Below are 24,983 nucleotides of genomic sequence, written 5' to 3'. Positions count from 1 at the left end.
GTTTTCCTACATGGGAGCATAAAACGTATAATTTATTATGAGAAAAACATAGATTCTCCAAATTCAATCCACATTATCTGTTGGAATCATTGGTATGCGTGGAAGCATTGTGCTTCTTCTTTGAATTTGCAGTTAAAGTTGTGCTTCGATGACATTTATTAACATTCTTTGACTGCCAGTCTGATATCGTAGCAAAGACGGGGTGGATCAACGTTTCTAAAAATAATGATGACATAAGGGGCTTTTTAGTATGTATTTTATATAGTTTTATGATGGCCAAGACTTGGCAGCACTCTGGTAACACTGGTGTAACGGGCTATTCTCTTGTCGACGCTGGCGGGCTTGCAAGCCAGTGAGGGCTCGCGCCCAGTTCATATTATATATCAAACACTATGTAACTTCAAATTTGAATAAAAATACTACTGCAGCGGCTCAATCTGCGTCTAATTGCCACCCGTCACCTCTCGTTACCAAAATAGGAACACCAATCTTTTAATTTATGATGTGTGTTGACAATTCAGCTAAATCAAGTGAATTCAGTTGGATAATTAACTGCTTCATCTTGATTCACAACAGTATTTATTGATTTATAAGTATGTATATGTTTCGCCTGGTAGCACGTCTAGATTTTTTGCTGCTAATATTACACGCTCACTTAACCGTTGGTGACTTTTGTAATGTGAGATATCTTGAAATACGCATTGAATCAACTCTCATTCTGAGTGTGTGATACTATAAAAATGGGTTTATAATTTAATGCAGCCTGTTGAATCATAAATTCTAATTTTGTCATTTCCGATATCCAATAACTGTTTTTCAAAACGTTCTGCAGAAGCATCGCTTAGCAATTTAACACACATGATTGTCGTCAATGTAAATTTATTTACGCATCTCCACAAATTTGATGCCGGCCTAAAGTTACTTAGCACCCCTGGGAAACACTAAATTTGCGCTCCCCTCTATTAATACTTTAATAACTTATTACGTGAGCGTAAAAAAATAATTAAAATTAAAGTAATCTGATATTATATTAAACACGATACTCTTTTTTGTGATTGTTAGTATTTAAGAGTTTGTAGTTTTTGTCGCAATTATTTACGTGTGAAATAATCTATAGAGTAGTGTGTACAAAAAAAAACAATCTCCTTGGTGAAACTCACAATGAGAAATGGCGAATGCCAAGTGAGAGTATATAATGATCTATCAAAGCCTATAGATATTAAATAAGAAATACAATGTTTTAAAATATGGTAGAAAATTCATTTTTAATTCAATATCCAAAGTATGGTCACCTATACTCAGAACAGCTCTGCGTTAGTATTGGTAACGTTCTCATATATGTAGGTGTAAACCATAGAGCAGTGTTTCCCAAACTTTCGACATCTGTGTACCTCTTCTATAATTTTCGTAACACTGAGTACCCCTCGTTAAAAAATGCATATACTTTTATAACATCAAAAAATATTTATTTTTCCTTTTTTTAGTACATAAACAAAATAATAATAAACGAAAAATAAAATGCATTCATCCTTATTTGGTTCCCTGGTTGTTAATTTTAATCTGAGATGCGGTTCCACATCCAAAAGCTTGTTCCTTTTTTTTGATTAAATGTCTACAAATGCTGAAAACCCAACTTCACATAGATATGAAGTTGGAAAAGGCAAGATGTATTTTAGGACTTTCTCTGTTAAAACTGGATGCAACCAGAATGATGTTAAAGTACACTCCTTATATTTATTTTTCAAGAATCCGTCTAAAGCTAATTCTAATAATTGCTCTTCTTTCGCATGCGATAAACATCGGACATCTTATCCATTCAATATTTTTGTTTAAGTCAGGAAAATAGTTTTTCAGGCCCACTTGTAAATTCTCTAAAGGTTGTGTTATACATTTCAGAATATCATCATCAATTTTACCATCCGAACTTGTTATAAAATCACGAAGAGAGAGAAACGAGTCCACTTTTCCATTACCAACTCTCTTTTGCCACAAATGCATTCAAAGGATAGCCTTTAATGAATGTAGTTAATCAGGGCTGTGGAGTCGGAGTCGTGGTGTTTTGGCCGGAGTTGGAGTCGTGAAAAATGAGTGACTCTGAGCATTTTTTAAATTATGAAATTTATGAATTTTTAATTGCGTAATAATGAATGTGTATAGCGTATGAATATTAAACGTGTAGAAAAACACCAAAAATACCTGATAAAATTAAACTTTTTTGAGTCGGAGTCGAGTCGTGTTGTTGGTAAATATCAGAATCGGAGTCGTGTTTTTTTTTAACGACTCCACAGCCCTCTAGTTAATGATTTTCACGCTTTTATCCAGAACTTTCTGTAGATCAGCGGACATTTTTCGTGTTGCCAAAGCCTCTCTGTGTATGCAACAATGTGTGGATATGACATTTAGGGCAACATTCTGAATTCTTGCAACGAGTACTTTATTAATACCGACCATACTTTTTGCTCCATCTGTGCTTATTCCATCACATCTATTCCAATCAATTTTTTTCTTTCGCGTAAATTTATACATAACATTAAATATATTTTCTCCTGTTTTATGACTTGAGAAAGGTTGGCAAAATAAAAAGTCCTGATGAATTTCTTGATCTTTTTCGTATCTAACAAGCACCATAAGATTTGCAAAATTTGCAATATCAGTGGACTCATCGACTTGTAATACATAATAACGACTTTGAAAAATATTAGACAATAACATATGTTTTACATTATTAGACATATCAATGATTCGTCGATGAACTGTATTATTTGAGAGGGGAACGCGGTCAAAAGTTTGTTTTGCCTTATCTACTATTATTACTTCTGCATTATCTTGGCTGCAGGCTTGATTAAAGTTTCGCCAATCGTCTTTGCTACACTGCATTTCGCAATCAAAAGCGCAACCCGATACGAAACTTATAGGATTTTTTGAATGTCAAACTCCGCATTACTTTTCGAGATTGATTTAAATCCTTAAGTTTATTTTCAAAAAAATCGATTGGTTTATCTTTGTACTGATTGTGGTTTTTCTCAAAATGGCGCTTTAAGTTGGGTGATTTCATGCTTTTATTTGTTAGATTTTCAGAACAAATGACGGAAAGTGGAATAGGCTCTTTTTCATCTCCAGTCCATGAGAATCCAAATTGCAGATTTTCTTTGTCGTACTTGAGTTTTCCTTGATTTTGTCTTAACAGGTTCTTTCAGAATTGAAGGTGGTTCACCCTCGTTAATTTCATTATTTTCTGTTTGTTGATTGCTACTACAATCACTGCTTTCTTTCGGCTTAAAAGTCCCAGATTTCAACCAGCGATCCATAATCTTGAATGATAGGGATAAAAATTATATTAAGTATGAATTATCAAAATCAATGGGGCTTACTAAAGCACATAACAAACCTTTTCTATTACTTAAAAGAAATAAACTATATTCCACACATACGCAATACTAACGAGTAACGACAATTTTATTAATTTTATATTTTTGTAATCGAAAAAGTAAGCCGCTTGTTGCACCAGGCGCAGCCAAAGACCGATGCAGCGCGTACCCCCGCCAAACTCTTCCCGTACCCCCAGGGGTACGCGTACCACACTTTGGGAAACACTGCCATAGAGTAAAGAAATAAAGACTTATGAACAGCACTGTATATATTTCTACTAGCGTAAATATAATTTCACAGATAGGCACTAGTGAAATTACATATATGCTACTTCTAAGCTGTCGTTAAAAATTAAATTTGCTGTTCAATACATATCCCTATGAATTAGCATGTGTGCGAAAATAGTTCGTCTAGTCTTCAATGCTTTTCCGCATATTTCACATTTGTAACGACGAACATCACTATGAGTACCCAAATGTTGTGAAAGATGTCCTTTGTTTGAATCCTTTTCCACATATTTTACATTTATGGTCACGAACGTCGCTATGATATCGAATATGTCGTATTAAATATGATTTAGTTTTTAATGCTTTTCCACATTCTTCACATTTAAAGTAACGAGCAACGCTATGGGTTTGAATATGTCGTGCAATACTTGATTTAGTATTAAATGCTTTTCCACATTCTTCACATTTAAAATCAAGAGCAATGCTATGACTTTGCGTGTGTATTGAAAGAACTCGTTTAGTTTTAAATGCTTTTCCACATATTTCACATTGAAAGTTACGAGCAATGCTATGATAGAGCATATGTTTAAAGAGAGTGTATTTAGTATCGAATTCTTTTTTACATTTTTCACATTCAAAGTCACAAGTAACGCTATGACCTTGCATATGTATTAAAAGATATCGTTTAGTTTTATATGCTTTTCCACATTTTTCACATTTAAAGTCACAAGCAAAGTCATGACATTGCATATGATTTATAAGATATGGTTTAGTTTTAAATTTTTTTCCACATTCTTTACACTGACATAGGTATGAGTTTTCATATGTTGTTTAAAAATATTTTTAAGTTTGAATGCTTTTCGGCATATTTTACATTCAAATCCACCAACATCACTATGAGTTTGCATTAGTCTTGATATTTTAGTATTCATCACTTTTCCACGTTGCAAATTATTAGATTTTTCACTTTCTGATTTTTAAAATGAAAATTGTATTAGGTAGTATAAATATTGATATAAATGGAATACTAGGTTCTTACTTTAGTGACATTGTAAATTGTGTGAGACGAAACGTTCATTTTAAGTATATCTTTAACATCGTGCATTTCTGAAATGATTAATTAATTAATCAACAATTGCTTACACATTAAAATGTGACAGTATCAATATTTTTACCCATTTCGAACAAGTCGTATTTGATTGTATCTTCGCTGATATCGTATTCGCATTTCACATTCTACAACCTTAAAACGAATAATTAGAACCATTATTTAAGATTACACATGCATTGACAAACATAATTGTTCATTACCTCTACTTTACATTGAATCGTTTCGACTTTAGCTTCTGCAAACAAATATCTTTCGTTTAGATTCTTAATTATAATTAAGTAAAAGAAAATAGTACCGGTTTTAAAAGACGCCATTGTGACAGTTCGATACAAACGTTTGGTCCAAATGCGACCAATTGTTGAGTATGGCTGGAAAGACAGGGGAAGTTCGAAAAATGTAATATATATAATAGCGAAGTTTCCTATAACGTATGCGGCAAGTTTCCTATAGCGTTTTCCTGTATAGCGTAGTTTTTGTTACTGTTTGTACCTTGACCTCATCACCCTTTCTATTCATTTCCTTAATATATGGTGTAAACAATTTCGCGAAAAACTATATGCGAGCATGAATATGTATACGCACACGTATTCCCTATCCATAGACGATGCGCGTTAGCATCTTGGATTGTCTAGACATATATTATTTATGACGACGTAATCCACATCAAATAGAAATAATATATGCAAGTTTTTATTGCTTTACAGCGAATCGCGTAGGTTAGCGCATTAGCGCGGCAAATAATATCAGATTATATATTTTTAACAACATTGTGTGATAATTTTAAGAGAATATTGCACTTTATTTGGTATCATGGTGCCCAAAAAGATCTAACGCTCCAGGCGATCGCCTGTACTGCCTGCTCCTTGGGCCAGCCCTGGATATCAACTACACCCCCAAAACCCTCAAAATATTATTTTTGTTATAGTTAAAACCCATACAAATATTAAGTATTATAAATATATACTATTTTAAATAAATATGTTTTCGTCGGGAAGTGGCAAAAAATGAGATTTGTAGGATTTTAATTTAGAAAATATGCTAAAATTTTATATATTAATATATTAAAATACAGTATTTTAATATAAATATAGGTTGTGGTTGTAGACGGATATATTTAAATTTAGTATCATTAAATAAAACAATAATATAATTAAAAATATTATTTTAATTTTTAGGAACACATTCTAATTATATTTATTTTTTGATATAACTACATTTTTGTGTGTTACTAACGTTACAACTGCTAAATCCCAAATATTTTCAAAATGATAAGGTTTCTTTTTTTTCGTAGACAATTCTAAATCTTAATATGTAGATTACTACTTTTCAACATTTGCTATATTTTAATTTGTCATAATAATATTTTTATTGATATAAATTTTGCTTATATTCATTGGTTTAATTAAACAATTGGTCATTTTGTCAGGGTAGGAGAAATCGGAAATTGTACTTCGCTATCGAAGCGTCTGGAAGACCAAAGATAGAAAATGCTTCACGTATTAACCGCTAGATGGCAAAAATTCACATGGAAATTGACATATAATAATTTAATATTAGCTGAAATAAAAAATGGCAGTTTTGGATCGAGTAAAAAAATAACTCCGTTAGGAAGGGTCGTTAAAAACATTCGAGTTGGCCAAATGCTTGAAGTGAAGTTTCGCCAGCGCGTGTTTGTTCCTAACATGGCGCACTGTATCGTCATCGTAGACTCTTTCCGGATCGAGCAGTTTCGCGTGCGATTTCATCTCTTTGAAAGTGAGCAGGATGCAATTCCAAGGCGACCATTCTTCTCCCATCTTCCATCGACTCAATCTAAGATCTACCAAATCGGAAGATTCGCTTATCGCTGATCTAGAATGCCATATTTTATCCACGATGAAGTACACGTCCTTCTCTTGAATCACGAAGCCAACGGAAGTCCAACATCTGTGGCGCTGTTCTTCTCTTCTCACCGACCTCAAAATCAAATTATAAGGAGTCATGTCCACCCAGTTTTTATCTGTAAAGTTGGCCCAGTTGCAAGCGTTACAAAATTCCGATCCCCTAATTCTGGAATGAAGTGGAAACTCAGAATATATTTTAACTTTATCGCACTGCTTGCAGTGAAACAAGCGTCCGTCTTCCATCTTCCTGATCTTCTTCGATTCGTATCTCTTGATCATATCTCTGTTCGATTCGGCGCATTTAATAAACTGGAACAGCGTGGACTTGATTCTCTTCCTCAGAATATCTAAATCACCAGGAGGTACATTCCTTACTAGCATCTCGCACTCCCTATCTATCAGTTTTACGAGCTGGTCTGAAATAGGAGACTTGGTTTCGTTCATAGCGTATTTAAAATTGACTAAGAGTTCCATTCTTTCTTCCATTTTAAGAGATTCATCGCAGAATTTTAGAAACAGTTCTTTATACTTCCTTGCTTTCTGGGCTTCCATAGTGTCCATGGTTACGAGATGGCCTTTAGTGCTTTGCCACGTGACAGGTTTCGAGATCTCTTCCAAAAGGTTCTTCTGTTTGGTTTTCTTGTAGTCTTCAGCGAGTTCTATTCTACATTTTTCGATGGAGCGCAACAACTGGATTTCTTTGTCGAGTAACAGGCAGAACTCAGCGATCTTTGCTGGTTTTGCGTGCAGTTTTGATATACGAGCCACTTCTGCGTTGCGCCATCTGTCCACCTGAAATATTTATTTCTTTAAATTAGGACCATGACATTCAGTGGCATATCGAGAAAATTGACAGAGTGGGGTCTATTCATAATTCATTCCAAAAAAATAAAAATATTTCTAGTTCACACTTGTTTATTATATTGATAATAACAATTATATTAAAATTTGTACATAATTTTACCCATAAATAGCTATATTTATTTTAAGATGAATCTTTTTTAATGCACACATACTTTAAACCCTTTCGATGCTACGGACGTCAGTTGACGTAAACGGTTTTTAAGCGTTTTATGAGACCTAGGGAAGTTAAATTTAAAAAAAATATTTAAGGATAATATATTGCCATCTCTGGAGAAAAAGCAAAACAATTTTAAATATAAGATTTGGGTTTAATATATTGGTTTTTATTTTCGTCATGACGTTCGCATACAAACTTCGCGCATCAGTGTTGCCACATGTGAAAAACTCCCGAATCGCGAAAAATTGCCGAATTTTTTCACTTTACCTCAATGAATAAGTCTAGTTTTAATTATACGTGCTTGCAGTAACCTTTAATGAATTCAATGAAAAATTAATAGATTTCTGTTTTTTCGATAGATTTCGATTGTTATTTTTTTGTGCAGTGTTTTGTAACAAAGTGTTAGTGTTTTGTTTTAATTGTTTTAAATTATAATTGTATATGTTTTTAGTTGTGAATTTTTTATAATATTGAAATTATTTTTTCTAAAAATCAAGGCAGTTTTACTTCTTCCTTGTATTCATCGGCAAAATGTATGTGGGAAAATAGGACTATTTTGCGATAAGAGGTTAAAAACAAAGAAACCGAAACACTAACCATAGCATAGAGCTGCTCAAAGTCCTCCTTGGTCCTCGGGAATATCTTCGCTCTGATTTCCTTCTGCATGTGAAGCTCCCTTAAGCGTATTCCTTCCAGCTCTTCATTTTTAATGTCTTGTATTCTCCGTCTACAATATCATGTTTTATTTTGCGACACCGATCGATAAGTGTTGTTTGTCGTGTAAAGAAAACTATCGATTGCTAACTTTCAATAATGCATAACCCACCTGCACTGTAACAGCCACTTTGCCACGTTTTTCCTGCAAAAGTGAGTTCTCCACGCCCTCTGTATTACCGCCGCGGCCTCGTTTAACACGAATTCGCTATGACGCGGAACGTTGTGAGGTCTATAGGGTCTGGCGACCAGGATAACGTCGGACAGTCGCGGGAAATAGGTGCTGTATCTATGCATTTGTGTTCCGCGACTTGTTTCAGTAGACTGAGAATCAAATAATGTAAGTTTTTATATTCTAAATTGTTTTATCTAACACTGATCAAACTATAAAAATTAGGCTACAAATTAAATGACATCACAAAAATTAAGACGAGCGACTGGCATAGCAATTACAATAAAACAAGCCTTCTAAAAGTTTCAAAACATTTCTACACTCTAGAACAGTAGTCGCTAACTAATGACCCACAGTTTCCTAAGAGCTCACAGTATAATTCACTATATATGTGGTTAGAGATATTGACTAGAAATATAACTGCAACGTCTGGTCCCCGCAATCCTGATTAGAAACAAACAAATGTGCAATATAACGTGATTAACAACTGATTAAGTTCATTGCAAGATTAGTAGCTATGATAAGCTGTACTTATGTCTCTGTCAAGTATAAATGTACAATGTTCAAGAATTTTGGAAGGTTTGGAAAGCGTTGTATTAAAGTTTAATTATTTATAAAATAATATATATATATATACTGATTTTTGAAGCTAGACTTTTAATTTATTAGTAAGTCTTAGAGAACTAAATTTATTTGATCTAATAAAAATAATATCGTATTTATGAAAAAGCTTCAAAATGAAGTATGAAAATAATATATTTGTATTTAATAAAATTATATTGTATAGTTTAACACGCATAGTTTTAAAATCAATAAAGAATTATTTCACTATTTTTAAAACCAATAATAGTGATTTATTAACATAATTAATTAAAAATGTGATAGTGATTTGTTAACATAAAATAACAGGAGGATTGAATCAATTGCATTGCTACTAATAATTAGTGAGATTTTTAACATAATTAATCAAAAAATGATTCCGTACCTATAATACTTGTTTACACTTTACTTACGTTTGTAGAGTATTTAATTTAAAAGTAAGTATTTAAACTGAACTATACTATTGAATCAAGAGTAATAAGTTTTTCAGAAAGGAAAGATAAATTGTGTAATAGTTATGAAATATCTTTAGGTGTAACACACCTTTTTTGAACGATGTGTTTCAACAAATAAATCTAGCTATTTAATTAGATATTGTATGAGAAAGTTAAGATAAATAAAATATCATTATAAATCATTTTTAAAGTGATTACCACTCCCTTTTCTCTCAGATCTATTGTTTGCGTATCTCTATCGTTCTTCCTCTCGGGCGGTAACCTAGATCTAAAATCTTGAGTCTGACAAAAAGCATGATGATATTCCACACCTGCAAATGTACATTTTCTATATTTTTTATGATAAATACTTAAACGCTTAATTATAAATATTTTACCTGTTATTTTGTTTCTGTAGCCTCCCAAGTAAGGCTTATTTATTCTAGCGTCTATTACTTCAACATTAACGTCAACTGTGTTATTTGGGCCTACAGGGATAGCCACTGTCAAAACTTCAGTAATAGGCACATCTCTGTAAACAGTGTCGAACTTCATCTTTGAACCATCTTTGGTATACAATTCCAAATCCAGATTTCCATAACTATCGATACCCAGATCGCACAATGGAGTAGCATCATTCAGAACGCTTTGATTCCTCACTAATAAAAGTAGGTCTCTATTGACACTTAATAGAGTCTTCAAGTTTTCTTTTACTTCAGAGACGGTGGAAGAACTTGCGAAAGATTTGGTGAAAGAATGTTCTTGGTTCAGTACGTGAAATTTGCAGGTTATGTTAGGCGGAACAATCTTTTTCGGCGGTTCGTCTTGTAAAATGACAGATATGGACTCGTTATACTTCTCCATGACGATATCAACATCGATAAAGCTGCCATCTTTGGTTAATATATCGACGTCTGCTTCTTCCGTTTGACTCAATGTAGAGAGCCTAATATCATCAGCTAGTGGAGATTCATCTTTCACGACGATCAGATTATCGAATCTAGTTTTAAGGAGCTTAGCCAATTTCCGCTTGACATCTCCAACCGTGTGAGAGTATCTGAAGGATCGCTTGAAATGATCGTCGTTTTGGTGAACTACCCGGAAGAATATATTGATTCTTTTACCGTCCAAAGAATCGGTGTCCAAGATTTCTTCCGATTTGAGGTTCTCAGGAGCCGGTTCCGAGCGCTGCCTGATCAATTTACTCTCGAGAGCCATGTCAGTGGAAAACTCACCGAAGATATCGATAAAACAATACTGCAAGGGAAACGTTTCCATGACGGCGACGCGTTTTGATAGGAAACACAAACAAGTTTGAGAATTTACAGTCGGTATCTCAGAGATGTCTGCGAGGATTACACTAAGTTTAAACTTGTTTGGATTTACAGAATTAACGAGGGTGCTTCTGACAGGATAGTTTTGCAAGATAGGTATCGCTCTCGGGTGTATTAGCTGAAACAATTACTCAGAACGAGTGAAAGGTCGGTGTGAAATTAATCTGATTTATTTATTAAATTTAGTTTAAATTTATTAGTTCTATACTTGGATAAAATAAAAATATTTAAGATAATATTAATATTATAAATAAATAATATTTTCATTGGGTAAATAAATATATAACACAGTTAATTTATACTACTTTTAGGTACTTTTCGTTAATTTTTTATTGGGTGTGATTCTAGTAAATAAAAATTATAAAATAAATAAGGTTTATTTATTTTAATATAATATATTTTTTATAAATAATATAAATATAATATTAATTAAATTTCATGTCAGGTATTAATATTAAATTGATGCTATATTAAAATAAATTTATACAAAATAATTTAAATACCAAAAAAATATTTTAATTACACTTATTTGTAAAAAATAATCTTCTGAATAGTTTGGCGCATTTATAAATTTTTCTGTGGCTTACAGATACATGGATCTTTGTAAAAATATCAAATATATCATGTTTGGAGTTTAAGATCAGTAAGTTATACAATTTCTTTGAAAATGTTAAAATAGATATGTTTGGATTAAAAGGTTAAACATGTTTGAATTAAAAGAAAGAAACAAATGTTCAAATATACAAATTACGCCACAAAAAAAAAAAAGCCAATAGTGTCACATGAATCAAAGTAACGACGTTTGAGCTCAACGCTATGGAATAGCGATATGATGATAAAATTTCCTCTCAGGCGCAATTATTATGCAATTAAAACGCTATGTATAAAGGCCATATATAACGGAGGAGTTTGTGAAATGGAAAAAAATATGTCTCAGACGCAATCTGTCAAATCCTTTGCAAGTGGATTGTAAACAAAAATGCATATTTGTAAGGATAAGTACCGTCCCAATAGCAGGTAGAAAAACTACTGTGTGAATTATTTTTATTGCGGTAAAGTAGATCTTATAATAAACGTCATTTTTTATCATTTTTTATAGCTCATGCGTCGAAGCAACGACGTTTGATTTCACATATATGAAATAGCAATATAACGCTAAAATTTACTTTCTGGCGCAATTAACACTAAAAACGCAGCCTTACAATAACAAATGAATTTATGAAGTGGAACAATGGCTTTCAGACGCAATTTATGAAATTTTTTTGCAAATGATTGCAAACAAAAATGCATGTTTTTTCACTGGCATAAGAGTAAGTAGCGAAAATCACAAAATTACACTAAATAAAAAAAAATCATTTATTAAAATATGTATTACAATAAAAAAAATTTTTTTATTGCACATGCATTAAAGGAACAATGTCTAAGCTTACCGTAATAGAACAGCGATATGACGCTAAAATTTCCTCTCTGGCCCTATTAACACTTAAAACGCAGCTTAGTATTACATTACCAGAAGAATTTATAAAATGGAAAAAATGGCTTTCAGACGCAATTTGGCAAATACCTACGCAAATGGATTGCAAACAAAAATGTATATTATTTTTGGATGTGGATTTTGGATTTGCACCTACTGTAGGTACAAATTATTGGCTATTTCCACATATAGTATAAACCGAAATGGTTAAACCCTGTTCGTCACCAAAATATTGTTTTAAAAAATAGTTGTAAAGCGACACATCAACTGTTAAGGCCAAAATATTCCGAGCGTACGTATAGCGGATCAAACGCGTAGTGAATAAAACAGTTTCACTGATATTGCCCAGTGAAATTATAAATAAATTGTTTGATACATTTAAACTGACTAGTTAGTGAAATTATATTCATACTATTGGAAATATAACTTCACTGCATCAGTTAACCTAATGCAAGTTCTCAAAATAATTGTAGGTTTTGAACTACCATTAGATTATGTTTGGGTTTAAACAGCAAATTGACGTTTAGCAACTGTCGGATTGATTTTCATCAACATTTCAGAATGTGTTACTATTTTTACTATTTTTTTGCTAAATAGCACCCCAATCGCAGGTAGCAAAAACCAAAAAAATTGAGCAACTAAAAAATATTTTTACTGTAGTGAAATTTATTTTATATTAATATTAAAGTGGCAATTTTAATTTTAATCTAAGAAAATCTAAATTTACATAAATAAATTTAAAGCGGTTATGCTTAAGTTTACCCCGTTATAACGTATTGGGCTTACGCCTGTTAGGTTACGTGTAATATAATAGCTTACGTGTCTCACTACTAATTTATTAGTTTTTAATTATGTATATATATATATATAATATATAATGCATTGGAATACGCCTGTATTATTGCAATATAATATTTACAACAAATAAATTTTTAGTTCGGTCTTAGAATTATAATACTTGATACAGCTATCTATGTGTGTATCTATATAATTTATTGCACTAAATTTTATATTTTTATTTTAATTCACATTAAATGGAATATGGATGTATAAATTAAATAATTTTATCAGTAATGTGTTGTATTTTTCCTTAATAATAAACAAAATGCGAGCAAAAATGAGCTTTAATAGACAATTTGGTTAAAGATTAACATTCATGATTAGATAAGCTATTCCCCAGGTACCTGCCGATAATATGTTATTAATTTCCAAGAATTTTGGAAGGCTTGGAGCGTTTCTTATATATGTATATTATGCAAAAGAACAGCAACGGTACGATTTATCACGGATATATGAATTATTAATAAAATGTGACATATTTCATTTCCCCCCAGCTTTAAATCCCCTCTCTACATTAATATAACATATATATTGTAGTAGTATATTTGATTGTATGAAAAAGGGGAGTTTGTTAGTAAGAGGGTTAATTATGTTCTATTAATATACCTGACCAGAGCTTTTAAAAAAAGCACTAGTTGGAATGGTGACCTTAGACCTATGTGTTTGTTTGGTTCTGAGCTATAACTTGTTTAAAATAAAAAAAGCTTGCATTATACTTATGTGCAAAAATTCTAGGTTAGAATGATGTAACGATGACTTACTAAAATTCGAGCAATTAATTGTAGATTTTGTGTGATTTGGCTATAGTGTGGACAACGGTATTATCATAGCAGCTTGATCCTTGACTCTACTGAGCCTTTTTCATACGATAATTATCTCTTTTTGAGGGGCTGCTATCTCGTTACATTTCCACAGCTCTCCATGGCGACGCTCAGTCGATAAATTGCTTTTACAGTGGGGTAGCAATGGCGGGAGAGAGAGCGGGACGGCGAAAGTGGGCCAGGCTGTAAGTTGGGAGGGGTCGGGGGTTAAGGGCACAGTTGGCTTGGGGGCGCACGTGCACAAGGTCAAGGTTGCACTGCTAGCTGCACCCGGCTAAAGCGCATTTACATAAATATCTACGGGTTCAGGAAAAAGCTTGGCTGGAAATGAGATTTTCCGGCATCAGCGTGAAGTAGGATGTGGTTAATGCGGCTTAGATTGTATTAAAATATAATAAAATATCGTCATGGGAGTCTAATAGTGGTAAATTAATTTGTCAAGTCATGATAATGCGGAAGGTAGTCTAACACAAAGGTTAGCCTCACGATGGAAATCTTCCTTCTTTATCCGGTCTTGGTACAGACAAGAGTGCAGACTATGTCCACACTCCGGGCGAAAAATATAAATTTTGTTTATTGCGCTTTTAACGCGTATGTGCGACAAGTCCTTTTCTCAATGCCAGTGCAGCTGGAAATATCATTGAAAATTAAGAAAGCAACACTAAAAAATATACATCCAGATAACTTTAGAATATAATTTAATAAAAAATCAGGTTAATCAAGGATACTATGTATTTTAAAAATGAAATTTTAAAAAATGCGCTAAAAAAATAGATCAATTTGGAGATTTTTGTTCGTTTATCCAGGAATGGAGTATACAAACAAAAATGTCCGAACTAACTTTTTTTAGTTCATTTTTTAAATTCAATTTAAAAAATATTAATTGGTTCTACTATTTGATGCTTAACTCAGTCCGTCCTGGTCACTTGAGACAACCAGCTCGCATTCACATTTCAATTTACAAATTCTTTGTCAGACAGAAATATAAACTGCCACAAGGAACAAAACTCTCCTCCTTCATCGATAAAGATTCATTTACTTCCCTAAAATAAAATATTCCCTTCTTTTTTATAACTCACAAAAAAATAAGCAAATGTTCAACAAATACACCTCGACGAATTCAATAGTGTAGTTATTTATTTAACTATTTAGTTACGATTATTTAATTAAAATATATTATAAAATCAGTAATCGGTATTCTATATATTTTATTGTATTACGCATTATATTAAAATATTTTTAATTTAATTAAAATAATGTATTTCATAAATACATAGCTTATATATACTTTTAAAAGGTTACTTCAGACATAAAAAAATAAAAAAGCGGAAGAAACGCTTCATTTCTCTTTCCAATCTATCTTTTTACGCAAATCTTTGCCGTGTCTGTAAATTAATTAAAAGAAGACTGTAAATTGCAATTTGATGTCGCTAAAGCCCTCGTTTCTTCAATTAAACACCATCACAGTCACCCCCGATTTGACACCCACCATCTGAGATTTTATATGATGTATCTTACTGATAGTTTATTAAAATCACTGTCATGGCGAATTAGGAACGATGACTAAGCGAAGCGGTGTCTTATTTTTTTCTAAATAAATTTAGATCGCTGTGAATTTTTCTTGATTTATATATATCCACAAATAAATGATCAGTTTTTAACATATTTGAATGAAGCTGATTTTCTATTAACATCCTGCCAAGAGAAGAGAATGGCAGATAGAATTCTGACAACCCAATTAAAATAGCCTTCAAATCAAATTAGTGACGCAAAGATCGTGTTTTATTTTTTTAAAGTGCTCGTTAATTGTGTCACCGCGATAGCAAACAACTCCCCGTGGCTTTTCTGCGATTTCATAATACACACACAGCAGATATAGAGAATATCGATCCTGGGGGGGATGTTGCAAATGCAACCCCCACGTGCACATCTCCATTCGCACCCTTACTCTTGCTTGGTCTCTGTGTTATTGCGAAAACGGAATTCAATTGACCCGCGAGAAACACACCCACTGCTTTTTTACATTTTTTAACTATACACTCAGTATTTATTTGCCGGGTATATAAAATTTAAGCATGGGCGTCACGTGATGTGAATGAAATGCAATTAATTCGCAGGCGGATAATCAATCGGGGAAATCAGTTGTATGCAAATGTGGGAATTGTATCAGCGGTTTTCCAGTGCAGATTTAGAAGGCTGTATTTATGTGTCATCTCTAGGGAATATGTGTCGAGATGTTTAAATAAACCTGCAATTTCTGTATATATCTATGTATAAGATATGTTTAAGAAAAAGTAAATCTCTTTAGAGTGACATTGTAGCAGTGACGGTGTGTCAATAGAAGCTGTGGAAACGCCGCTTCCGATATTTTATTTCTCAATCGTACATACATATAAACAGGTGCTCTCTAATAAATGTATTTTTAATTTTGCACTAAAATTGTACGCAATTTATTTTAACTGTAAATAAGGGGAGAATATACAACGAAAAAAAAAATTTTTCGTTTCATCGCCGTTGCATTGTATATGTATTTTTTTTTACATAATTTCGCTTTATAATATTGTGCATGTTTCTCATTTTATAACTTTACCTTTGTATATTTTTAATACTCTAATTTAAATACGAAGAAAGCCTCTTTGAAAAACGTCTGAAAAAACTATTATTTTTCCCGTTAAACTTAAGCGACTATAATAACTTTTGAAATCGCATTTTCATCTCTTGTAAACGGGTAGGGTCCTAGAATTGGACGATTCTAGGCCACGGCTCAAAGGCACATGGCCTATTTCTGCTAGGCTGGCTCTCTGAGAGACGTTCGCTTTGAACTAAAAATAAGCCCACCGTTACATCGCCGGTACTGAGAATGAATGTATATATATATATTATTTACAATGTGTTTTGGAGAAAAAATGTTTTGACTATAAAGTGTAGTAGTAACAATGCTTTAGCTCATCATCTTTGAGCTTCGGGTTAAAATCCTGCGTTTGAACGTTTGGCGATGTTGGGTAATTAGTCGAAAGGTGATATGCGCCGTAAAGGTGAAAGGAAACAAAGGGTAATGGCGTGCATGAGATGAAAGTAATCCACCACGGCCCACGGGGTTGTTTGTCTGGGATTTAATCTTCTATCTACAGAAAGCAAACTAGTAAAACCTAACGTTATATCATAATAATTGTTATAAAATTATTTTTGCAATAAAATTAAATTATATGTCATGCATAATATTTTTTCCGAATTTCAACATACTGTTTTAAATCGCTTTACACTTTTGCTAGTCACGATCGTGACGCGTTTTTGGGATGTGAAGGGCTACAGAAATATAGCACCCTGAACAGAATCCACGATTGCGTTTTGGAAAGTCTCCAACAGACAAGAAACGGACGCGTGACTTGAAAACTGTGCCAGTTTACAGTTGTCACAAATTAGTCACGAGAGTAGCAAAATATGTGTATAATTATAGTTTCACTCTGAAATTTATAGAGTATGGAATATATGTGTTTAATCTAAGGAACTTACACCGCAGATTAAATTATTATATTTTTTATAATGCTGTAGCTAAGAAAGTTATAATTTAATTTTAGTCATAAATCCATATAGTAAAAATGGGCAAATAAATATTTCAGAATCACTTTTGTCCATATGGGTGGGATCATTTTAATATATGAATTTGCTTAACGTAAAACACGTAAGACGGCTCACCCGTCCCAATATATTGTTGACAGCAATAGATTCCAAAATTTCAACCGGCAAACTGAAATTTTGATTGAAATTAATACTTCTAATTTAATTACAACGGCGTATAAATTTATTGTTTTTTATAAAGCTATTATGGTTCATAAATTTAATAGTTTTAAAATATTCGTAGAATAACGGATAAACAATATTATAGATTTAATATTTAAAAAATCATGTTAGATTTTTACTTTCAAAAACAACACAGCACATTGTATTTAAAACTTAACTCTCATGACATAACATACTCCTGTATTTCTCGCAGCTGTTTACTTATTATATTTTGGTATTTTTTTATCATAAAATTAACAATTTCTCCCTATGCGTCATAATGGCCATTATGCAGATTCAATTGAAAATTTAGATTGGTGCATTCCATTGAGAATATATAAAAGGCATTTCATGTGAGAAAAAAAACATGACTTTTTAAAAATTTTAGAAAAAAAAAAATGTTGGTAATATTTCTGTGCGCTCAATTATTGATACTACTTGTGGTATTTAGCTGTATTAATATTATTTTTAAACATATTTTTAGATTTAATAATCTTATTTGTAAGTTACGTATGTTTTATTATATGTAGGTTATTATATAAAAATAATATTTTATTAAACTATAAAATTTATAGATACTTTGGAAATCACTATAAACTTTTATTCAAATATATAATGTTTTAAAATTTTATTTTACATTTTGTTTAACTTTAGATTTGACATATCTAAAGTAAAGAAAAAAAATATGATAAATTATGACTATTTTTTTTATGCGCTTCGTGGCATAGAAAAAGTTAATTTAAATTGTATTTAAATGATATTTGAATATAGTATTCTTCAATAAAAAAGTTTTTTGTTTAAGAAAAATCTCTGATGTATAGTAAAAAAATATATCAAAGAGCTAAATATAAGCAAATAACGTAAAATATATTATATGAAAGAAAATCAGAATATATAATAAAAAAACATTATTGTAAAAAATAACCACACTACTGGAATCCTATATATATATATTTATGGAAAACATTTTGTTTTACAGTTTAATAAAGACAGAGTTTTCATCTAGATGCATTTTCGCCAAGGGCGCCAAAAGTTTCATTATATCTTAGTTGTAAATGAGATATTAATATATTTTAGTTGTAAATGAGACTTTATAGTTTTATAAGAAAATTAAATTAAACTGATGAATATAATATTTACTCCAGCTCGAAAATCTCCGTCGTGTTTACACCGCCTTTTGCCGGATAAACAGTGGGAAAATGTTGGAAATGGCAGTTGTGTGTTTGCAGTAGTAGCAGCAAACAGTCCGGTTGTTGTTATTCGCCTAATCTCGCGGCCCGTTTAATTGTCACGATTTATTCATCGTCAAACGCTGCCAGGTGTTGTTGAGACTTTGCTAAAAATATATATCACGTTCGGCACACGCAGGATTTTCGGTAAAAATACATTTTTTTTCGTCAGAAATTTCGATGGAATCGAAACTAGCACCGAATGCGGATATAAAGCGGGGCAATCCGGTTAAGGGATGCACTCTTCGCAGAGGGCGATAAAATTTACGGCTGGCAGTAAACAGACTAGCCGAACGACAATAGTTTATCCTGGAAAAATTGTCTACGGCTGGATGTAAAGCGGCTGTAATGTGATCCGAAATCGCTAGCGTTCAAATTAAGCGTTTAACGGTTTTCGTATAGAGCAAATAAAATTGTTTTAGGAAAATGGGTTTTGGCATGTTTTGAATGAAAATCAAATCTAGCCTAACTAGCGCGTTATTTTTAATTATATCTTTAAACAATATATAAATAATTAAATCACTGTAAATATATTAATCATAAGTCAAACAAACTGGTAATAAAATCAATTTTGATGAAGGGCTTCGGAAAACAGCTGCGATAAAAGTTTTCAACAAAGAAAACCGTATCTACGCAAGAGGCGCATTTGCACCAGCTTCCTTCATTATATAGACAATAGAAATAGTTATTGAAACCATCTCTCGAGCCAGATCAATACAGGTAGAAATTACAAATGCAGTAATAAAGGATCTAAAAATCAGCAGAGATTTTTTCAACATTTTTTCCAAAATCAAAAATATTGTAGTAAGTTCACTGTATAATTTAAATGTTAGTCACATGTAAAATTCAGAAGTAAATTAACCGATAACAATAACAGTGAAGGAAGCCAAAGACAACTTTATATAGAAATAAGTGAAAAACCAATAATTAAATAAATTAAAAAAAAAATTAAAGACGAAATGTGACGTTAAAATCATTGTTAATTTTTTGCATAACCTAAATCGTTTTTATTTGAACGAATCATTATTTTTTTTGCTATGTTCAAAGGTTGAAATAATAAAATTATCCAAAACCACACTGAAACAGCTGTTTCAGCAAATAAACATTGAGCATGAGAAAAATATGGCTATGGAAATAAACATACAGCTTGAAATAAATTTAACGTATAAGAACCAAATAGCTGATGAGCATTTCCGGACACTACCAAAAGAGACAAACGTCTACGAAATAACAAAAGTAATAAAAACAACATTAAATGCAATAAAAACACTCAACTTAAACTTTTTCATCTCTGAAAATTTTATGTCGAAAAAAAAAAACAAGATTATCGGATAAATTAATAATTTACCTTTGTTTCTAAAACTGTTTTTTAAAGAATCAATTCTTCATTTAATTTGTCAATCGTTATTCCTCAAAATAATTATATAATATTTTTTTTGGTATAAATCGTGATTTGTGAAATGTTGTTAATTTTTATCTGTATTATTTGTGAAACATATACAAAAATAAAAAAAGTTTAGTTTCATATTATCAGTATTTAGGTTAAAATATTCCAAAAAAATAATATATGATAATCATAATATTTTTTTTTAAATTCTCGATTTCGCGAGAATATTATATAAAATTTCTAATAAAGGATTTCTCAATCTTAAGAATCTAAAAAAATTAAAATTCCGTGGAACATTAACCTTCTGTCTTTCACGAAAACAGTGATAATATCTCTCGATGCAGAAATTTATACGGATTTTGAGAAGGCCTTCGAATTAATAAAAACATTTTCGTACCTCGGTAGCTCGGATGATTTGACTCGATTATTCTTCAGTTATAACCCATGGCGGCCGATTGTTGAAAAAGCATTTCACCCCTTCGGAGGTTCTTCAAGGATCCTACTTGGTTCCTCTGCTCTTCATTTCTAGTATCCTAGCGCTTTTTTTTTAGAGGCGTTGCGATACGATTCACTGAGTTCTCGCAGAAAGTTGTAGGTCGCTAATCATTTCTTAAGCTACAGAGGTGGCTGAGGTCACTACTTTTTCCATTTCAAAACCAACTCTCGCACTTGCACTCCCGGACGAGCACTGGTTCTTCAATGTCAGCTCAGGTGTCATGCAAGAACTGACCGCAGCTTAAACACTCATACCAGCCCTTTAGTGCTTACCTCCGAGAGTAGCATACTACTCAAAAGGAGCTCATTTTATGGATTAACGCCCCAACTGAAGGGTTTTGGGTTCTGAGATGTCTTCGAGAATCAAAATCGCGTTTTCTGTTGATACCCGTTAGAACCGTGACGTCTGCACTAGCCGACTCGCTTATGGCTGTCAATTTAATATTTTTTACTTTGATATTATGTTGGCTATTGATGTTACTCTCAATGTGCTCATTACATGTCAGCTACGAGGAGTTAGTCCGGCTTGTATCATTTAATTTTATTATTTTATGATTTTTCTCCTTCCTACTATGTATTATTTTTATATTTTTTGTTTGTATTCAATTGTTATTTTTTTTACCATAGTGACGTGTTAGGGCAAGTTGTTAGGTTACGACGCTCTTGAATTTAAATAAATAAATACGACCAGTCTTCTGCGATTTACAGTCTGAGTCAAGGGTCAGCTAATCTTTTCGTGTAGGGCCAGATCATAAATATCTTAGGCTTTAAATGAGCCAGAAAGCAAATTCAAGGATACTTATAGAGATAAGTTTAGTGAGATTTCTCGTTTTGTAAGAATTTAAAAAAAATGGAGATATCTCAGCAAAACTCTTTTGAAATGTAAAGCTCAAGTGCAACCTACACATGTTCAATACAAAAATAAATATTAATAAAAAACGTCTATATTGAGTCAATTGAAAAATACGCAAACAAAGAGAGAATGTACCGTTTGTCGTGTGCATTGTTTAAAAATGCCCGACGCGTTGGAAAACTTTAAATTGTAGAAAGTTTCGTAAATTTTTCTATTTAAGTGAATCTCGCACCGGCAACGCGGTCCCAGTAATTACTGATTGGATTGAACGGACGGTACGGAAAAAAAATCAACAACATGTCGGCAACAAAGGAATTCGTTGGTAAATAGAGCAAAAATACGCAAAATAATTAAGAGGAAAATTAAAATGGATTGTAGGACGATGATATTTCCAGAGCTCCGAGATAACAATAATTACATGTCTTGATTTTACTTGGAAAAAAACTGTTAAAAGATTTTATTATTTCAAAATGTTTTTTAAAATTATTTATTTTTTTAAGTAATGTATAGTTGCACAAAATACACTGTAAAGCTAATTTATATTTGCCGTTACATAATAAATAGGATAGGTACATGGGAAATTATTAGATAACTGTTTAAACTTTTATTTATTATGATAATATTAGTTCAAGTCAGTAGCTCAAATAACAATTTAATTTTAAAAGCAATTGAAAAGTATTTATAATTTGTATTATACCGTTAAAATATTAACTTAAAGTACATAAAAGTAGAATACATTGTTATGATTCATTCATAATTTACAATTTAATTAAAAAAGTATTGATTTAAATATGTATGAACTGCGCAAAACAAAAGAGAGGGATCATCATCATCCGCTACACTGTAGCTGCCACGCCACCTACAAGACATTTGAGGACCTCCCACGGATATCATCCCTGCGCCAGCCTCTCCACCACCGCTCAGAGAAAACATCTCGCCATTTATCGTCTGTCGCAATTGTAATATAATATAATAAAACTTTAACTAGATTTCACCTTGCGTCTTACTGGCTACGAAAGCATCACTCTACTTTAAAGACTCTATATCTCTACAGAGTAATTTGGATTGCGTAAGTGATATATTGTGGCATTTTCCCAATCTAATTTGCTGTCAGATGACTTCTACAATATTTTTTAAAGAAACTTTTACAATAGATTTTTGAATCACTTACTTCTATTAAAAATCTGCCCTTAAGTTTAGTAAAATGCCATAGTATGTAATTTTACTTATATTATTTGTCATTAGGTTATTTTTGAAGATTTGGTGGAAACGTTTTTCCTGTAGAAACTGCTATTATAGATCTTGAAATCACTTTTAATGTTAAGTGAAGAATCTCTTCTCACATAGCAAAGCTCATCTTTCAAGATGAGCTTTGCTATATGAAAAGCGTTTTACTTTAGTGATTATTTATTAGTGATCAGTTATTCATATCCTCTAAAACATATTTACAGCATTATAGTGTTGAATTCTCTGGTAAGTAAATACCATATCTTAATCAAAATGTTTATAAAAGATTTTTGCGATACCTTTATATGAGGATATTTACTTATTATCTGTTCTTGTATCTCAACGCTTATTTTTAGGAGCGTTGAGATACGATTTGTCAAGTTTTTTACAACTTGTATGTTGCAAATTACTGAAGAGTGCTGTTGACAATATGAAATTCAATATTTGCGTCTCGAAACGATTTCGAGAGTCGCTAAAAACAATATGAATATTATTGATAAATTCCTGCTATAGGCCGCAATTTTTTTAACCTACCCTCGGTTAAACAGGTATTAAATATGCTCTGAAAAAAATTGGATATTTATCTTTGACGTAAATACAGTTTTTATTTTTAAGAGGTAAGTTAATATCAATATAACATGTTTGTATATACACATATTATTTGCAAAGTACTCAAAGTAAAGAGGCAGATTCTGCCAGTCTTTTAAATTTTATACATTAAAATATTTTGCTAAATATAGATTTAAAATATTATTTTAAAATTGTTTTTAACATTTATTTCTAAGGTGAAAGGAAAATTGGTAACGTTACATTATAGATTTTTGGTTTTATTTCGTTTTTTAGAACAGACTGGCCCTCCGGACAGTCGAATTAAGCCAGGTGAACAAATTCGTCCCCCGCAGTTTTCATTTGATTAAAATTCGACGTACGAATGACTAACTCCAAAGTTATTACGGACGAATTAAAGCGCTGCACCGCACATGCACACGGCCAGGGACTCTCAAGCTGTAGGCACCTCCAAGGGCCGCCTGACGAACCCCTGCGAAGCTCCTTCGTTTGAGGGTGCAGATGGATATTTCGTGATGGATTTCCGGTTAAACAGAACCAGACCGGAAGTACAGACAAGAAACGGAAGCCGAACTGCACAACAAACTGCCGAATCGAGTGTGTACACAATTTACAAATTAAATAAACGCCCAAAAATGAACAAAGCCCATTTTGTTCGGATGTGTGCTTGAAATATTGTAAGGCAGATTAATAACGGGCTGGTGGACTTTTGAGTGTTTTTTTTATCTATTTATTTTAATTTTGGGGAGTAAATTTAACGACTGAATTGGTTTAACCGTTGTGATTTTTTAATTATCGCAGTCAATATACGATAGAGCTATGTTTTATATTCTCTATAAAATTATTATATATTGAAACAATATAACTATTATGGGGGCAACTCAACAATGTGTCTTATTTTATTTAATATTAATTTTTTTTAATTTTCATGTCAACCTCTTGCATATATAAAACAAAGAAATATAAAATATATCCGGAAAATGAGTTTTTCACAATTTTTTCTAATGTGAAAGTAATTATCTAGTTCCAATAACATTTATAAGGAAATACGTTTAATTTAATAAATAACTAAAAGTATTAAAGATATAGTTTAGTTATTTTAAAGTTATTATGTTATATATGTTATTATGTAAGGTAAACAAATTTTTAAAATACAAAAAAAACACTAAGAATATGTTTATCTCGGAATTTTTTCTTTAAAGACAAAGGAGGAGAACATCTGGTCATCTCATATTAAGTTATATATATTTACTATCGATATGTGTTATAGTAGTTTTCAATTCAAAATTAAAGCGACTGTTTTTTTATGGTTTGTTTTGTTTTGCTCTAATAAAATTATATGTTTTCTTACATATTTTAAATGTAATTTGATATTTAATACCTAATTTTAAATTTAATTACAGTGGTCAATTAATAAAATATAGCATAAGGTAGATCAAAAATAT

At 31.8% G+C, this 24,983-nt stretch overlaps 1 protein-coding gene and 1 long non-coding RNA gene across 2 annotated transcripts; both read right to left on the bottom strand.

The window, feature by feature from the left end:
• Positions 1-1,441: 1,441 nt before the first annotated feature.
• On the bottom strand, positions 1,442-5,068 carry LOC148226719 (uncharacterized). Its single transcript, XR_015812375.1, has 6 exons — positions 5,003-5,068; positions 4,908-4,942; positions 4,772-4,839; positions 4,636-4,703; positions 4,471-4,566; positions 1,442-4,397 (listed from the first exon to the last, which is right to left on the bottom strand). It is a non-coding gene; the product is annotated as an uncharacterized LOC148226719 (long non-coding RNA).
• A 1,243-nt stretch (positions 5,069-6,311) lies between these two features.
• LOC148226718 (IQ motif and ubiquitin-like domain-containing protein) lies at positions 6,312-10,749 on the bottom strand. Its single transcript, XM_088204622.1, has 5 exons — positions 9,930-10,749; positions 9,751-9,863; positions 8,438-8,649; positions 8,209-8,338; positions 6,312-7,382 (listed from the first exon to the last, which is right to left on the bottom strand). The coding sequence occupies exons 1-5, from the start codon at positions 10,747-10,749 to the stop codon at positions 6,312-6,314; spliced, it is 2,346 nt and encodes a 781-aa protein (XP_088060748.1).
• Positions 10,750-24,983: the final 14,234 nt, after the last annotated feature.

The sequence above is a fragment of the Plectrocnemia conspersa genome, unplaced genomic scaffold, assembly GCF_051122295.1.
Source record: "Plectrocnemia conspersa isolate PC_06_02 unplaced genomic scaffold, ASM5112229v1 ptg000014l, whole genome shotgun sequence".
NCBI lineage: Eukaryota > Metazoa > Arthropoda > Insecta > Trichoptera > Polycentropodidae > Plectrocnemia > Plectrocnemia conspersa.
This window is presented reverse-complemented; position numbering and strand designations above follow the sequence as displayed.

Coding starts and splice junctions, on each gene's coding strand:
- LOC148226718 (XM_088204622.1), bottom strand. CDS start 10,749: ATGGCTCTCGAGAGTAAATTGATCAGGCAGCGCTCGGAACCGGCTCCT. Junction 9,864..9,929: donor CTACAGAAACAAAATAACAG/GTAAAATATTTA, acceptor GTACATTTGCAG/GTGTGGAATATCATCATGCT. Junction 7,383..8,208: donor TTGAGCAGCTCTATGCTATG/GTTAGTGTTTCG, acceptor TAAATATTTCAG/GTGGACAGATGGCGCAACGC.